We start from the raw sequence: 19,333 nt of genomic DNA, 5'->3' as shown, positions 1-19,333 counted from the left end.
TTGAAAACCAAATTCATCAAACAGAAGGCATGATCCATTTAGATTAATTTGCTTATCGTACAACGTGTTTCCTGAGTGTTCTAATTTTAATTTGTCGTCTAATGTGTTTTATCAATTATGACTAGACCCTTTTCGTAACCTCAGGCTGGTTTTTAGATTTCCGTTTTTATTGTGAAAAAAACAGTTACATTTTATCAAAAACAAAACAAACAAATAATCAAATTTTTTCAAATTTTTCTAACACGGTACGTAACCCCCGTGTAAAAACAGACCTTAGTGTATTTTCACGTGGATAGCAGGAGTAGCAAGTGTCCCTAGCATGGGGATTTTAGGTGGAACTGATAGAATTTTACGAGAATCGAATCTTCTTGACCAGTACAGATAATACCCTATGCTATATATTTGGAAATACACGTTACACATGTTACACGTTTTTTGTATCCAATGTATTTGGTAAACTTACTTCCCTCATTCTATAATAAAATATATAGAATTTATCCACATGTTTCTTATCCTACATAAATAGAAAAGAAAAACAAATATTGTAACAGTTTGACAAAATGTTAGCCTGTTGTTTTTGGTGTGATTTCAGTACATTTCTATGGCGTGAGCAAATTGATACATTAGAACTTTTGTGAGATGGATGCGGGTTAAACAAATGTGAATTTTTAGCAGTGTTAAAAAATTCTTTTCTTTAGACACATTTAAATCTGTATTTAAAAAAGAAATAAAACACAGATTAATCTGTATATGTGGCAACCCTGTTTTGCACGGCATATTTAGAAGTGACACCCATATTAGTATAAAGATGTGTTCTGCATCAATACTTTCATTTTCGCATTGCAAGAGAGCCTTGTCGTCGTTATTGAATGTATTAGTGACGGCGCAATCTTTTTCAACTTCCAATTTGACGAATATGTTGGTTTTGGTAGGAAATAGACAAAAATTCACTGAAGTGTGACTTGAATTGTCACGACCAAAAGAATCTATATTTACACAGAACTGAGATGGCTCTTGGCGATCTCTAGATAAACTCGTCCGAAATTTGACTAGGAATTTATTGTTATTACCAATTTGATACATCTGGAATGTACAATAAAAACTGGCTCTAATTCCGGACAAATTAACTGAGCAGCGCTCCCATGACGACTGACGAATTCCACTGGCAGGTTTTTGGTGTGTGCCCGGCTGGAGCACAATTCCACTATTCAGCGCTCGCTTCATTCCAAAAGCGTGAAGTCTTCGATGTTGCTTTTCCATATGTCTCGCTTCGAGTGTTGCTCAGAAAATGATGCATAAAGGTGAAATATTCGTCCTTTATATCGATGCGGCTGTATAGTAGCAGATATTTTGATCTCGTACTCCGAGCGCGTGCTGATTTCAATAATTCAATGATATACTGTTTAAACACTTCAATGTTGTTGTAATACACGTTCAAGTTGAAAAATTTCGAATCTATTGGTAGTTAGATTATATAAATCCTTCTACAATTCACTGAGCTTTAAAAATATGATAAAGGCAAACATGCTCTTTGATAGTCGTTGATAACAAGCATTTCAGAAAAGTTTAATTTAGACTAATAGTACTGTTGTTGTACCGTTTAATTCCACTATGTCACGTCATTACACTCTCACAAAGTCACTATTTTTACAGTCACTATTTTCACGAAAGTGTATCAAATGTTATAATACAGATACCTACTTCAAAATGTTATTTACATCCTTCTTCAATAAACTTATAAAACCGATACACTGAAAAATAATGTAAAAAACATTCCGAAATACGTATCTGTATTATAACGTTTGATACACTTTTTTGAAAATAGTGACTTTGTGAGAGTGTAATGACGTGACATAGTGGAATTAAACGGTACAACAACAGTACTATTAGTGAGAATATTCTACTAACAGCTCAATCGAAAATTTAGTTTAAATTAGAATTATTCTAGTTTTTGTCATACAACTGAAAATTCAATCATAAAATTATGATCATATTTCCGATAGTATGTAGCAAAAATTACGTTAGATACAAGAAAATTACGTTAGATACAAGAAGTGATATAAACACTTATACTATGTTCACACCTGCAGAAAATAACATGTTTTAAGGATAGTAATATAAAGTTAAAACCGCACTGTTCACACTAAGATTATGTTATACGCATGACATATTACTCGGTATTGAGTTTGTTTATAAACAAACTGCAAAAATGCCTACGTCGCAGGTAGGAAAGATAAAAGTATTTTGACAACATCCGAAAAATAAGAAATAAGCCAGGTACTTCTCCTAGCTATGAATGATATTATCGTTTCACGCTTATTGCCAACGTTTCGAATATTTTTGAGCAACAAATTATCAAAAAAGTCATCTTTTAATTCAAAAACAAAAGTGGTTGTACCAGTCTGCGTGGCCAGGTCGTTTTTTAAAAATCTCTATTCGGCGCAAAAATCTATCTGTACCATATCGGTATCAGAGTCTCTTCTACATAAATAGTAGAAAATGTCACCAAGAGGTGAGCAAAAAAAAGGTCCCACGACAACCTTTTCTCATGTCTATTCAAGCTAAAAACCAAAATCGGTACTTATCTGTATGATTCGTGAGTTATTCGTGAGTATTTCGGGAGTACATATCTGTATTGCGGTATAGACGGCAAAAATCTGTATAAATACCGAAAAATCGGTATACCTGGCAACGTTGGTACCAGTTTCCAGTTTTGTTTGATTATGATTACATGGCTGCTTTGATGGAAAACTGCTGTTGTTGAACAGCTTGTCAATTGACATAGTCATAAAGTGATGGAAAATGCTAGCAGGGTTGTGCTTTACTGACAAATATATCATGTTATTTCGGGAAAACATGTTTTAATGTGACGTTTCTGAATATGAAATAACGCAAAAATAAAACATGTTATTTCGCTTAAAACATGAAATCAGAGTTAAAACTTGTTTTAACTCATATAGTGAACATAGTATTATTCTGAATAACGACGTATTGATTTTTCGATCGAATGTGGTTCGATCGAATCCTAGCTACCTTTGATTTTGCTAGCGTTATTGGGAATACAAATGAAATACAGTCGTAAAATCGATACGACATTTTTCAGAATAAGGGCGATATACGATCAAAAACTTATCTCTCTCTACGAGGGTAAATTTTGAAAAAGCGTCCCATAGTAAAGTAGGCCGTATTCACGACAAAATAAAAAATAACTATACCATTATTTGTTGTATTGTTTTACTCTCACTTTGTGCATTATTTGTGCGGTATAGTATGTTTGTCGTATCGTTACAATTCTGAAAGCAAGCAGTAATATTAGACACACTTTCAATCAATTAATACGATTGATATTCGGAAGTTTGAAAGAGGTATGTCAATTTTGTTCGTATTTAAGTCCTTCAGTTATGTTTGTACTATTACGCACTCGCCTTTTTTTGCAAACAAGAATGAAAATTAGAATGTTTATTTGGTTATAAACTAACATAACCTTGAGAATTTGCGAACAATTATCGAACAATGTCAAATTAAGAACAATTTCTCCGTTTTATTCCCGTCACAGCATGCATAATACCATTTGCTGTTTCCATTATCGACTACCGGTTGAGAAAATTTCATACACATCCCGAAATGAAATTTCGATGTATATCTTTAGAATAAACTCCAATCCATTGATATTTTATTATTCCCTAATAGTACTGTTGTTGTACCGTTTAATTCTACTTTGTCACGTCATTAAACTCTCATATTGTCACTATTTTCACAGTCACTCTTTTCACAAAAGTGTATCAAACGTTATAGTACAAATACGTATTTCGGAATGTTATTTACATCTTTCTTCGGTGTATCGGTTTTATAAGTTTATTGAAGAAGGATGTAAATAGCATTCCGAAATACGTATCTGTATTATAACGTTTGATACACTTTTGTGAAAATAGTAACTGTGAAAATAGTGACTGTGAAAATAGTGACTTTGTGAGAGTATAATGACGTGACATAGTAGAATTAAACGATACAACAACAGTACAATTAATGACAATATTCTACTAACAGCTCAAACGGAAATCTAGTGATTTTATTATTGTTTCGCCCACATTGCCTGTAAACCAGGTATACTACTTTTTAAACCGAAGCACCGTGTTCAACCAAAATCAAGCACCGGTAACAGATTTTTTTACCACCATAGTGGCTCTGGTTTGCTTAACACGGTTGATGCTCATGCTCATGCGTGCTCGATGCCGATGAACTCGATAGTATTTTCAAATTTTTGAGTTGGTTTTCGTTTTCTTTACTGTGAAACAAAATCGGACACCGCACGCTGTGTGCGGCGTTGTGTTTTTTTCTTCCGTACCAGCCCGTACCGGTGCGTACCGGTTTTTTATCGTGAAATTATATTACGGTTTGTAAGTATTGACACTCATCGCCCAATAATTACGGAACCGGAAGTCGGATCCGTATGAAATTGAACAGTAGCATTTGAGACAATTAGGTCTTCATTTGATATCAAGGTATGTAGAATTCGGTTGAATCATTGCTAAGATATCGAATTGAGTTCCTCTTTTGGAGGGGAACCAGTAGTGCCGAATAAAGTTCTGCAAACTAGCATCATTTATAATGTCGTTTTCGCTTGAGAAAACTGAAGCTGACCCAGGATAGTTTCATCAAACAAACACTCTTCACGAAACTATGTTGATTTCGCACTTAGCAACGGGGGCTTGAGCAAACCTGAAATAACAACCAGGACTCGATTTTCGGATCAACAACGTTAAAACTAGGTTCGAAACTAGCTTCAAACAAACGGTTTGACAGCAGTTAGAGTCATTGCCGTTTCAACCTTCCGAGCGAACGGACGTGCTTTGTGTTTACTGCGAAAAAAACCAGTGCCGTGTGTGATAACGTGACCGGACGATCAAAACTAGATTATATCGCTATTGTGTAATAGACAATAGTGCTTTTTTTTCTGTGAGAGGTTTTTTGTACATTATACACTGAAGCAGTGCATTGTTGTGAGCGGACGATCGAAACAGTACCGTTAGCCGGTGATTGTTTGATCGATCAAGGCCAGATTTCAGTGGCCATTGTGATTATACTGTGCGGATTATAAGTGAGTGTGCTTTTTCCTCTCGGAGGTTTTTTGCACACCCTCGAAGCGGCGATACGCCGATCGACGAGGGCTTGGCCTTGGTGGCCCCCGTTGGATTAAAAGTTAAGTACTATTATTTTGTATATTTTTTTTCTTCTTCATTCGACCGTTCATTACCCCCCCGAATCATTTATTTCTGCGCGGAGGTAGCTCCGCGACATGTTAAATTTGAATCCCGACCCCTCCGTTATCGATGATCAGATGGAGACTTCTGTTGGCAGCAATAAGTCTCGCATAAAGAGTTATCCCGATGGGCTTGCACTCTCGGCCGGGCCTTACTCGGTTTATTTCCGGACCAAGGCTAAAGAAAAAAAATTGAATGTTTTGAAAATATCGCGGGATCTGTCCTCGCGATACAATACTATAAAAAGTATTGATAAAATACGCCCAGATAAGCTCAGGGTTCTGCTCACCAGCTCAAAGCAGGCTAATGAGCTCGTTCAAAATGATCATTTTACGCGGGAGTACCGCGTCTACGTGCCAGCTCGCGAAGTAGAAATCGACGGTGTGGTCACCGATTCGAGTTTGACTTGCGAGGACGTTCTTAAGTACGGAGAGGGCTGTTTTAAGGACCCCTCACTTAAGAACGTCAAGATACTGGACTGCAAGCGATTGCATTCAGTATCGATCGCCGGGGATGGAACAAAGTCTTATCCCCAATCTGACTCTTATCGTGTGACCTTCGCCGGCTCTGCTTTGCCCAACTACATCCTCTTGGACCGGGTTCGTCTGCCTGTTCGTCTTTTTGTACCTCGAGTAATGAATTGTACCAATTGCAAACAATTGGGGCATACAGCTTCTCATTGCTGCAATAAGCCCCGGTGTGCTAACTGTGGGGAGGCTCATGCGGATGGCTCTTGCGGTAAGGATGCTGAAAAGTGTCTCTACTGCAAGGAGGGTCCGCATGATTTAATGGCATGTCCTGCGTATAAGCTGCGAGGAGATCGGATGAAGCGTTCCCTGAAGGCACACTCCAAGCGTTCCTTTGCCGAGATGCTTAAGAGTGCCACCCCTCCTAAACTGACAACGAACCCATATGCCTGCTTGTCAACTGACGAGAGCGATTCTGACGACCCTTTGGAAGGTCCATCATCGGCGGTCCCTCATAGCTGTAGGAAAAGAATGAATAAATCCTCTCATAAGCTACCTAGTAAGGGTTCGAAGGTGTCTTCTGAAGGGCTTCGAAAAGTTACAGCTAACGGGAATCGGGACAAACCACCGCAGCAAAAGGCTCCTGGTCTCGGAAAACTCAGTTCCGAGATGGAATTCCCACCACTTCCCGGGACAACAAAATCCCCAAACGTCCCTGAAAATCTACCAGAGAAACAACTAGGTGCTGGACTTATCAAGTTCTCTGATGTTGTGGACTGGATTTTTACAACTTTTAATATTTCTGAACCTCTTAAAAGCATTTTAATTGCTTTCATGCCAACAGTAAAAACATATTTAAAGCAGTTGACTGCAAATTGGCCCCTTCTCTCAGCGATTATATCCTTCGATGGCTAAATCATCCATCGAGGTCACGGATCTAATCACTGTTTTACAGTGGAATTGCAGAAGTATCATTCCAAAAATAGATTCTTTTAAATTTTTAGTGAATAATCTGAAATGCGACGCATTTGCATTGTGCGAAGCTTGGCTAACTTCTGAAATATCCTTAAACTTCCACGATTTTAACATTATTCGCCTGGATCGAGATGATCCCTACGGAGGAGTACTTTTGGGGATCAAAAAGTGCTATTCTTTTTATCGAATTAACCTCCCCTCGATATCAGGTATTGAAGTTGTCGCATGTCATGTTACAATCAAAGGCAAGGATCTTTGCATTGCTTCAATCTATCTATCAATCTATTCTCGACACCGCGACTCAAGCTCAGACGAAACGTGTACCCGGCGCGAAAACTAATATCCGTCCTCCCAACCCGTGGTGGGACAAAGAGTGCACAAATTTAAACGCGGAGAGAGCCTCCGCGTATAAAATATTCAGAAAAAATGGAACACCTGATAATTACCGGAATTACGCGGCGTTAGACGTTAAAATTAAGAACTTGATTAGAGCTAAGAAACGCGGTTACTGGCGTCGGTTCGTAGACGGCCTAACAAAAGAAACATCTATGAGCACTCTTTGGAACACAGCCCGACGAATGCGCATCATAACACAACGAATGAAAGCGAGGAATATTCTAACCGCTGGATATTCGATTTCGCTAAAAAAGTATGTCCTGACTCTGTTCCGGAACAGAAGATCTCCCGCGCCGCGACACCAAATATAAACGAAACACCGTTTTCGATGGTAGAGCTCTCACTTGCGCTCTTGTCATGTAACAATAAAGCCCCGGGATTAGACAGAATAAAATTCAACTTGTTGAAAAATCTGCCTGACCCCGCCAAAAGACGCTAGCTGAGTTTATTCAATAAGTTCCTTTAGGACAACATTGTTCCACATGACTGGAGACAAGTGAAAGTGATATCCATTCAAAAACCAGGAAAACCAGCCTCCGATCACAATTCGTATCGGCCGATTGCTATGCTTTCCTGTATCCGGAAATTGTTCGAAAAAATGATTCTGTTTCGTCTAGACAATTGGGTCGAGACTAATGGCTTACTTTCAGATACACAATTTGGTTTCCGCAGGGGCAAAGGAACGAACGATTGTCTTGCGTTGCTCTCAACAGAAATTCAATTGGCATTTGCTCGTAAGGAACAAATGGCGTCAGTTTTCCTAGACATTAAGGGGGCTTTTGACTCAGTTTCTATAAATATCCTATCTGAGAAGCTGCATCAGCATGGTCTTTCGCCAGTTTTGAACAACTTTTTACATAATCTATTGTCTGAGAAACACATGTATTTCGCGCATGGTGATTTGTCGACAATATGATTCAGTTACATGGGTCTTCCTCAGGGCTCATGCTTAAGCCCCCTTTTATACAATTTTTACGTAAACGACATCGATAAATGTATCAACACATCTTGCACGCTGAGACAACTTGCCGACGACAGCGTTGTGTCCATTATAGGACCCAAAGCTGGCGATCTGCAAGGGCCGTTACAAGATACTCTTGCCAACTTATCCACATGGGCTCTTCAAATGGGTATCGAGTTCTCTACGGAGAAAACTGAGCTGGTTGTATTTTCAAGGAAGCGAGAACCAGCACAACTACAGCTTCAACTAGGGGGTGAAAACATAGCTCAGGTCTTCACATTCAAATATCTCGGGGTCTGGTTCGACTCCAAAGGCACCTGGGGATGTCACATTAGGTATCTGAAACAAAAATGCCAGCAGAGAATCAATTTTCTTCGTACAATAACCGGAACTTGGTGGGGTGCCCACCCAGGAGACCTGATCAGGTTGTACCAAACAACGATATTGTCCGTGATGGAATACGGATGCTTCTGCTTCCGATCCGCGGCGAACACTCATTTCATCAAGCTGGAAAGAATTCAGTATCGTTGTTTGCGTATTGCCTTGGGTTGCATGCAATCAACTCATACGATGAGTCTTGAAGTGTTGGCGGGCGTCTTACCGTTGAAAAACCGGTTCTGGGATCTCTCATATCGTTTGCTCATTCGATGCGACATTTTGAATCCTCTGGTGATTGAAAACTTCGAAAGGTTAGTTGAGCTTAATTCTCAAACCCGTTTTATGTCCTTGTATTTTGATTACATGGCTCAGAATATTAATCCTTCTTCGTTTGCTTCCAACCGTGCTCATTTCTTGGATACTTCTGATTCTACTGTGTTTTTCGACACATCCATGAGAGAAGAGATTCGTGGAATTCCGGAACACGTACGCCCTCGAGTGGCCCCTAATATATTTTATAATAAATTTAGAACAGTCAACTGTGAAAAGGTGTTTTACACTGATGGATCAAACATCGACAGGTCCACAGGCTTCGGCATCTTCAATCAAAACATCACCGCTTCTTACAAACTCAGTGATCCGGCTTCAGTTTACGTCGCAGAATTAGCTGCTATTCAGTACACCCTCGAGATCATTGAAACATTGCCCAAAGACCATTACTTCATTGTCACGGACAGTCTAAGCTCAATAGAAGCTCTCCGGGCAATGAAGCCAGGAAAGTATCCCCCATATTTCCTGGGGAAAATACGGGAACACTTGCGAACTTTATCTGAACGGTCTTATTCAATATCGTTAGTCTGGGTCCCTTCGCATTGTTCCATTCCGGGCAATGAAAAGGCAGACTCATTGGCTAAGGTGGGCGCATTACAAGGTGACATTTATGAAAGACCAATCTGCTTCAATGAATTTTTCAGTATTTCTCGTCAGAAAACTCTCGAAAGTTGGCAAACTTCATGGACGAATGACGAACTGGGAATTTTTTTTTCCTAGTTTGTCAAAATCGGTTTAGCCCTCTCCGAGGAAAGTGAGTGCATATTTTTTCATTCTTTACGTGAGTTGTTAGTTATGTATTTAGCCTTGGCAACAGTAAGTGTAGTCCGGTAGATTTGACGTTTCCATAATAAAGTTTAACATTTTTAGTAATTACCATCTTCAGAACATTCTGTCATTGAGCGCTATTTGTTTTGTTTACAGTAAGTAAGTTGAAAACTTCACCTCAGCAAAAAAAAAAAGATTGGAATCGTGAACATTTTTGTGCAACGGTTTATTACGATTTTCATCGTGGATTATCATAACAAGAGTGCTTCAATTAACTCAGTTCGACTTTTGGCAGTGTAGCACCATCCTATGCGACTTTAAAAAACTAGTATAACGAATTCAAACGCGTTCGTTTTTCGCTTGCTGATGAATTCAAAGAAGGTCATCCAAAATCAGTTGTTTTGCCAGAAAACATCGATGCTGGGAAAAATCTGATAAAAGAAGATCGCCATGTGACGAACCCTAAAATGAAGGTAGCTTTTGGCATTAGTGTGGAAAGCTTATATGTTATTTTTCATGAGCATTTAGTCGAGAAAAAAATTTGTTCACGTTGGAACATAATTTGACAATAGCTCAAAAACGACTCGTGTCGATTTATGCAAAGAAATACTGAAAACATCAATCGTGGTGCTTCAAATTTGGTGTATAACATCTACACAGGTGACGAAACATGGTTCGATTCATATGAGCCCTGTTCGTTCCCTTTCCGTGAAGAATAAACTGCGTGGAAGCGATTCAATATTCCTGAAGAAGCTGAGAAGCATTCAAAAACCATACTTTGAGGATACCTCAAGTAGAGTGAAAAGAAAAGGTTTTGAACATTGGTTCAAGTGTATGCAAAAGTGTATTGGTCATCTAGGATTTTTGTAAAAAAAATAAAACCATTTCCGATCTAATAAAATACTGTTTTCACTTTGAGGCAAAAGAAATAAGTAACATCTCTCGTATACATAATCAAAAATTCTCCAATTCGACCAAAATCTAATATCTTCTAAATTGCATGTCAAAATAGCTCGTGAATTACTACCATACGGAAATTTGTTGCAATTAATCTGAAAAATCATAGTCAATTGTTTGAACGACAATTTTGCATAAGATAGAAGTTTTGCAAACGCCTTTAAATTGTTTCAGCTACAGCTTCTTCACGTTTGAAATGAGCAGTAATGAATTTTACGTTAAACGTTTGTTATAACACCAAATTTAAAATAAAAATACAAATAGCACAATAGAATTTCATTCTCTCGTAAAACTTTCATTTCCGGACCTAGGGGCTGATAATTATAAAAATCTCATTTACAAGATACATGACAATGAAAAATCTACCAAATTAATTTTGGTTTTAGTTTGGCAAGTTAGATATCGACTAATTTTAATGATTTCGGGATACCAGATATCAGTTACCGGTTTCGGAAGTACAGGAACTAATGGTCGTATACTCCAGAACGAAAATCACTCCAATTTCTCAGAAACGACTGAACCGATTTTCATAAATTTAAATTCAAACGAATTATTATGATATTATGGTCCCAAAAGCTAAATAAGAATTTTTATCCGGCTACGTTTGGTCACGTGGTGCGGAAAACGATAGTTTCACGCGGAATGTTATATACTGTTCGAAAGCTACAACATTCGGTTACAAAATGCATTTGGTTTGAGTTTGGTATCCCCACCCGTAAACGCAATTTGGCGATTTCATTTTCTCAGAGATGGCTCGGCAGAAAAATTTATCAAAGTTAACTGGACTGCTCTTATATCATTCCCAACATGATATGAGAAACCATTAGCTGGTTTAAAATAAGAGTTTCGATGGTCATTCTACTGATTTAGTAGTTGCCGATTAAACCAATCAAGTGGAAAATGAGTCGAATAAACAAATAATTGATCAATTCGTATGTTGCTCACCGTGCCCTGTTCACTTACATAGAAAAAAAAAACATAAATGTTCATACCTTTTTTAGTGGACACTTCAATGGTCTCCCGGATGGACTGTACGCGGTTACCAGAATATCTTCAAATTTCGGAGCACCGGTAGCATTGACAAGCACTTCAACAAGACTACCCAAAGCACACGGAGCCATTCCAGGTGGAGCCACGTGTACCAACCGAGGTAGGACTCTGAAGAAATGACCACCCAGTCTAAAAAACAAATAAAATATTTCATTATAACTAGAAGCGAGACAACCTACCCGAATCACTTACTGATTGTCGTCTACTTCCAGGATGATTTCATGCATTCCATACTTATCCGGGATGTACGTTCCTTCTCCTCGTGAATTCAGCTTCACCGGTTGCAGCGTGTTACTGTTCGGAGTGCTCATGAATGCTTTAACCTTGGACATTTCGATTTCCCTGGACAGTACCTCCACTCTAAATCGCGTCGGTTCTCCGATTCGCCCGGAAGTACTTTCCAAATGAACGGCTAGCATGTCTGCCAGCGGAGGCCTAGGAATTACCCATCGTAACCAAGTTGTGTAAGCCATGATTCCGAGATGCTCCTCGTCCGCCATTGCCATGTCTTTAGCGGCCAACACTGGTTTAACTCCTAATTTAAGACCACCCTCGATGACCTTCGTTTGATTACTCTCCCAAGCCGCCGGATCGGAACTCAACTTACTGGGTTCGGGAACGGGACCACCCAAATCTCGAATGATCTCACAAAAGATTTTTCCGTCGTTGAAATCCGTCTAAAAGAATATTAAAATCACATCGATGCGCATATAACCGTCCTGTTGCTACTTACCGTAAAGTTCGAAACCGGCTTCTTCACCATTTGATTGACCCATCGCATGGTTGCGTTATATCCCGGTCCATCCGGTTTCATGAAGTACGACAAGTAAGTCATTCCGGAAAGTTCGTCCAACCAACTGGAAGCGAGATATTCCGGTTCCAGCACCTTCGGAATTCCGAACCGATCATAGGCAATTTTCATAGCTCGCTCACAATTCCGAACCGAATCATGAACATCCAATGTCCGCCAATGGGGGAAGATTCCCGGTTCGCAGTAGTCCAACAAAGCCGACAGCAACACTCCGCTGTTCCAATCAGTCGTCAGATTGTTGACCTTACAATCCGGAAGTGCCGCTTGCAGCCATGCCAGCATGAGCTTCCGCGGTGGAAACTTACTTCTGCCGATCTGGTAACGTACAATCAAGGACCAAATGAGTCCCAGAATCAGTTTGACGTTCCCGTTGACTATGTCAACGTTCCCGATATTGACTAGCTTAACACCATCCGCTTCGATGGCGTTCAACGCCGTGGTGGCGTTTTCCAGATAGTGGTGCTGATTTGCAGGTCGTTTGCTCCAGTTCGGTTTGAGCGGACGTTTTTGAAGCGCTTCCACTAGCGCACAAAGATACGTTCCGTCACAAAAATCATCGTGGAAGTCGGTGACCTGAAATCGAAAGGTTACAACATCAAAAAAGGCGAAACTATCAACCATCGGCATACTGACCTGCATTCCAGATTCCCGCAAATGCTCATTCACCCAATTCTTGAAGGTATTCGCCTGAATTTCCACCCACAGATCTTCGTTTCCGCGAATGTTCATACCCTTGGCGGCGGTTCCTTCCGGCGAGCGGGCAACCAGACCGGCCTGGGTAATTTTCTGGATCTCCTTCTTTCCATCCGGGGTATGCTGCATAAGCCCCGCGTGGGTTATTTTGGCTCCTTTCGGTAGTTCCATTTCGTTGTTGTCGAATCAAACAGCTTGGTGACGAGTTTCGTTGACCATTTTACACCATCTGTGGAAAAGGAAGTTCAGACAAGACACTGGTAAGTTCGGGTAGGGTGACTATCGATAAGGAAGTCCATGTTGGTGGAGAATGGCTCCGAGTAACGGTGTGGCTTCGTGCCTTGTGCGATTGATCGTTTCCAAACGACTCTTCGGCACTGAAGGTTTTGCTTTGCTGGGGCTTTTATTTTGAACAAGGACACCTTTCAGAATAGGCTCGAGGTGGTCAACCGTGAAACAACGACGACGACTGCCGAATATGTAGGAGCCTTTTCTATAGTTTCATGAACACCACCGAAATGAAGGGGTTTATTTTTTGAAGTACGTAAATTTAGTTCTACACGAAACGGTTATTGTGTATGCTAAGACCTGATGATTAAAACTGTTTCAGAATTAATCCTACAGTCCTTCACCTATAAAAATCCTTCCTGAGGTAATATAAAATTTCTAGTAGACCAGAACTAATTCAATGTTTTCATTAAGTAAGCCGCAAATGAAGATAACTCCGCGATCATTTAAAATCACGGTCAAATGTATTATTCAACAAGTAAACTGCCATCTGGAAAGTTTCAACAACTGCTGGACACTCTGCCGTAAAACAATAAATTGCTAAACACTATCCAAGTCGGTCGAACATTTATTAGTTTGGCGCAAAAACAACACATATGGACAGCCGGAGTAAACCAGCTGGGTCGCAGTTCGAAAGGAGAGAAAAAAACACATGCTATTCAGCCCCCTTTCACCTGCACCGGCACCGGGAAACCTTCTCGTCCATCGTCCATTTGTCGTCAGGTGATGTAATTCAATACCAAAACAACACACTTCATACCGCGATAGCCCTCCGTCCGATACGCGCGTACTTCGCGGGATATGCAAGTAGAATCTGAATTGACCGACGAGCGGACCGCTGAATAACCGTGTGACCAAGGAATTCTCACATGTTCATCCATTTGGAGAGTTGCTTTCGCGATTGTGGTTGTAGCAATGCAATACTTGAACGTTGAAAAAAAAATCGTACTTTTAGAATAATTCAAACATACACAAACGAGACCCCGTCTCCTCTGCCTTCGGTCTCTTGATAGAGTGGTATTTGAAGCACTTATTTTTCTATTCATCAAATCTCCACTATAGCTTTTTCTCACGGTTCGTACTGCGGACTTGCGACTCCGTGATCACGTACGAATGCAATCGAAAGCACACAGGTTACGAGCTTTTCCTCTCATTTCATCCGGTGGCAGTATCTATCGAACAGCTGGGCAGTGAAATCCATATCGAGCGATGAGAACCTTAGTCTTGCATAGATTAGATAGAATTCAATAATTGTCTAATCAAAAAGATTTTACACATGACGGTATAATTTTGGAGGAACTTCAAACATTTAATGAGTTCAGTAAAAGTTAATAAATGAGTCGAGTAAAAGTTCATAAATAATTTGTAGATATAATACCGTCGTAAGCCGTAAAATATTACTGCTTTTTGGACAAATTTCACTGAAAACTCGTAACAATAAAAAGTTACTTTGAATGGAATAAAAAATAGATCAACTCATTTTTGTTTCAAAAACATATTTTATTAAGGTGCGGGTAGAGCCTAACACTTTTAAAAAATCTTTTATTTTTTTCATTGTATTTTCTCATAGTAAAACGTTTCAAGAATATTTTGATAAATTTTCTAAGCCATAGGAACAAATCTTGTCTTATCTCATACTGCGACGAGACAAGAGCTCGGCGAACCGGCTCAAAAATTCTGCTCCGATTGACTTGAAAATTTGACAAAATATTTTTATGAAATGTTATATTATAACAAAGTACAACAAAACAATATATTATTTTTCAAAAGTGTTAGACCCTACGCGTTCTCTAGAAAAGTAAATTGTTGCCTTCGTCGTTTAAAAACTTCTTCACCAATTATTTAGAAATTTTGCACATATTTTGCACGTAGTGAGGGTAAGGCGAGTGAAGCTACCGCCTCGGGTGCCAACAGCCGGGGGCGCCAAAACATGGGAAAAAATTAACGATTATTTTATGAAAAATTAATTTCATGAGGTTTTTTTTCGGGAAAACAATTTAAACTAGATTAAGTTTAAGTATTCTATTATTCAGATCCAGAACCCAGGCCCCGAATGCTGGTCCAGATTCCAGGTTAAAAATCCATATCCAGAAATCAGATGCAGAATCCAGGTTCTGAAACAAAGTTCAGTAGCCAAGTCCAGATCTCCGGATTCTAGAACCAGAATCCAAGTTCAAAATTCGGTTCCTAATTCGGAATCAAGATCCAAAATCCGATTCCAGAACAGATTTAGAATTCATATCCAGAGTTCAGATACAGAATCCAGTTGTAGGTTTCTGGTATAGAATTCAAGTACGGAAGCAGATCCAGATTTTTAATATCTATAATTCAAATTCAGAATCCAGAATTCTGGTCCAAAACGATTTCCAGAATCCTGGTGTACACACTTAAAACCGATTTTCGAGCTCGGCATTTGAAATATCGAATTAGATCGGCAACACGGCATTTTATTGATTCTTCAGTAATTCACGTGCTCTTTTCCGAAATTCGTTAAAAAAATATACTGATATCTCGGTAAAGCGCATTCTTTTGCCGAAGTTTGGCATAATACTATGTTGAGCTTGTCAGTAAACAACAAATATGCCGAAATCAACAAATCCATTTGCCGAGATTTCCAATAGTGAGTTAGATTTTACTGAAACTCGGTGAGGCACTTGTCAACTAATGTCTCTTTTTGATTTTGCAAAGCACTAGAAACAATTGTGTTTAGCCGTGATGTTTTCTTTTGGAGTTTGCTTTTCTTTTATATATGCTAGATTTAAATCAACATTAATAAACACCCTCTTTCTTCCACCTTCGCTTTTATGATATTTATTTTATACAATAAATAAGAGCAATTCTTTCTTCGTTCAATTACTGATGACTCGGCAATTCATGATCGCTTTTGCCGAAAATCAAAATTTCTATTAATTGACAGTTCACAAATTTAGGATTGCCGAGATTTTCAGTAATTATACATTTTGCCGAGACGATCACCGAGCACTCGGCTGTGCAAATTTCGGAATTTTTTTGCCGATATTCAGCAATAAAATTTAGGTGTGCAGATTCAGGATCCAGTATCAGAGTTCTACTCCGAAGTTTAGTTAAGAATATAAGCCCAGAAAGCAGGTCCAAAGTGTACGTGTAGAATTCAGACCCAAAATTCAGATCCAGAGTTAATGTTCAGAATTGAGATCCAGAATTCATTTCCAAAATCCAAGTGCAGAGTTCAATTTCACAATTCATGTCCGAAATCCAGTTCCAGAATTCATATTCAAAATACATTTCCAGAATCCAGATACTGGTACAGTATCTAAAATTCGTGTCCAAAATTCAGCTCCTGAGTGAATGTCCAGAATCCAGTTCTATAAAACCGTTCCAAAACCCAGGTCTTAATAGTAGGTCAAGAAATCAGATGCAGAATTCAAGTCCTGAATTTAAGCTCAGAACTAAGGTCCAGATTTCATTCCCAGAACCAGAATACAGCTCCAGCATAAAAATTTCTAATTCAGATACATAATCAAATTCTGTAATTCTAGTACAGAATCAAAAATTCAGGTCCAAAATCCATTTCTAGAATCAAGATTCAGAGTTTAGGTCCAGAATTCTGTTTCAATGTTCAGTGAAAAAAAGTATAATTTCAATGTGTTGTTTGTTAAAAATTGGGTTGAAATAGTTATTTTGTGTAATAGTGCAGGTGTGGCAAGTGTGTGTTCAGTAGTGAGAGTGCTATTTATTGAATAATGTTGATCCGCGAAACTAAGGATGCTTAAGTGCGCGAAAACTGAGAACTTACCGCCCCAAAATTCAACGATGTTAACCTGTTGACTGATCGAAGCGCCGTCTGCGTGTCATAGTCGTTGCTGTCGGATTTCTATGAAATGTATGAAAGTTTACAAGTCGATTGTGTCTTTCACACTGAAGGTCTAGGGTTGGTCTGCAGCGGACTCATTCGCGAGTGTTTTATTTTATTCTTTCAGTTGGCGTTGCTACCGCAGAGCGAGCAGGAGAAAAGGGATGCTGGTGAGATCGTTCCTTGGAGATATTTTATATTTTTTTTTATTATATTTCTCCTGAGTATCGAAAATCAGGTTTTGTTGAGATCATATTGTTTACCAAAACATATCCGGATCTCTTTCCCTCCCTACTAACAAATCTCCTATCCAGTGATGCTCGTGAAGGTTCAGTGGTACCCGCGGTCTCTAGGAACAACGAGTATCGGACTAACATTCCTTCCTTTCCCTCTGTAGCACAACCTTTGGCCGTAGCCAGCGTCGTTAGTGATCATTTAATAAAAAGTTAGGAGTGAGTGGGTATGTACAGTGAAAATGATTTGCTTCTCCCAAGCTTCATTTTCTTGGTTCATTGCACATTTCCACTCATTCGGTCAATCACGGAGTGCAACTACGGGCGATCTACTTCAGCTCAGCTCAGAATTCTGTTTCGATGTTCAGTTTAAAATTCAGGTCCAGAATCCAGGAGTAAGTCGAGAGTTCAATAGTAGGGCTCAGGTTCATAATTCATTTCCAGGATTCAGGTTCAGCTCCTGAATTCAATTCTAGAATTCATTTCCAGAATCCAAGTCATGAATCCAAATTCAGAATTCGTGTCCAAAATCCAGTTCCAGTTTGGAAGTTTAAATTGACTCCCACTCCCATCCGCCAATTGGGGGTGCGCGTCCTTAGGCTCATCATCCGAAGCCCAGGAATTTAAGAATTCAGAAGATGCTAGAATCTTAATATGATATTCTTTTCTTCCAGCATTTGTAGTTGGGAACAGTTTTTTATTTACCAATATATTCAATTGTTTTAGTTCTTAGATGCCGAGGACATAATTGGGAATAGTTGCTTTATATTAAGATATAAAACGATTGGGTATCGATTTGAATTAATAGGTACTACTGTATTTCTCTGATTAGTATTAGAGTTAACTTGTTATTGTTGTCGTTTATTAAGGGATTTATCCACAGCGGTTGTTCGCCGCTCTTATCAATTATCGTTTGATCGTTTGATTTTTTTAAAGAATGATCACTATAGTAATGTTCCATAAACTCACACATGATCATAAATGATAACTTATATAGCATGATGATATTTAGATGTCGGAAGTCATCTGGTAATCAAATTGACATTGTTATTCTTGGAGCTTTGAAAACACCTTGATAATACTCAGTAACAAGTAATACGAAAATCAGCGGAAGAAGCATTCTATACTAGTAAATATAGATTATATAAATAAGAGACTGTGTTTTAGTTCATTCAGGTTGATTTATTAATTAAACACAAAAATGCCTGTCAGCATAAATTTGATTTATAAACAGGCAAAAGCAGAATTCCTCTTGTCCCGAGCACTTACCAAGCGCTGCGTTTAAACGTTAATATTCGCTGTATTCATTAGGTATATCAGGCAAGTGTAAACCTGCGCTCATTTTACTATGTATGAAATTCAAGTAAATATTGTAATATTGTTAAAATAGCAGTTTAAAGCATGCAATATCATTTCCATTATTGTAATTTTAACTTTTAATAAACAGAGAATGTATGTATTGATGGTAATACTGCACCATCACAGTATTGCTGTTTGTAAACAATCTCTTAGCAATATTAATGGAAATATTCACTACTATGCAAAAGTTTAGGATTCAATAATTCAGAAAACTGTGTACAAAGTCGTTATTTATACCGTTATATATTAGAAATCGGAAATGACATTTAATGATTTTCGAGCTTGAATCACATCCCATTCACTCACACACATTTACCGATCTCATCGAGCTGAGTCAAATGGTATGTAACACTAGGGGTCTGCTGTCGTTTTTTATAGCAATTCTATGACTTTCTATAACGAAAAATATTTTATCCAAGTTAATCCGAAATGTTACATTGTGCATGTGATAGAAGTAATCCATAATTACACCATTAGGAAGATTGAAACAGGTTTGTTGGACTTATTGAGGACTGCCGGATATAAAAATCCACCACCCAAGAAGCAATCGATACTTGTTTAAAATTTCCAGTTG

At 38.7% G+C, this 19,333-nt stretch overlaps 1 protein-coding gene across 5 annotated transcripts in view; it reads right to left on the bottom strand.

Annotated features, from left to right (window-relative positions):
* LOC131436290 (filamin-B) overlaps positions 1–19,333 on the bottom strand; it is a 148,484-nt gene that overhangs the window by 87,563 nt on the left and 41,588 nt on the right. For all 5 annotated transcript variants that reach the window (XM_058604931.1, XM_058604935.1, XM_058604940.1 and 2 more), the window contains exons 2-5: positions 12,988–13,276; positions 12,277–12,927; positions 11,736–12,220; positions 11,486–11,672 (exon numbers count right to left, since the gene is read on the bottom strand). In XM_058604931.1, coding sequence (XP_058460914.1) covers positions 11,486–11,672; positions 11,736–12,220; positions 12,277–12,927; positions 12,988–13,218 — 1,554 coding nt within the window. In that variant the 5' untranslated portion in view covers positions 13,219–13,276. The remainder of the gene's footprint in view (positions 1–11,485; positions 11,673–11,735; positions 12,221–12,276; positions 12,928–12,987; positions 13,277–19,333) is intronic.

The sequence above is a fragment of the Malaya genurostris genome, chromosome 3, assembly GCF_030247185.1.
Source record: "Malaya genurostris strain Urasoe2022 chromosome 3, Malgen_1.1, whole genome shotgun sequence".
Classification (NCBI taxonomy): Eukaryota; Metazoa; Arthropoda; class Insecta; order Diptera; family Culicidae; genus Malaya; species Malaya genurostris.
This window is presented reverse-complemented; position numbering and strand designations above follow the sequence as displayed.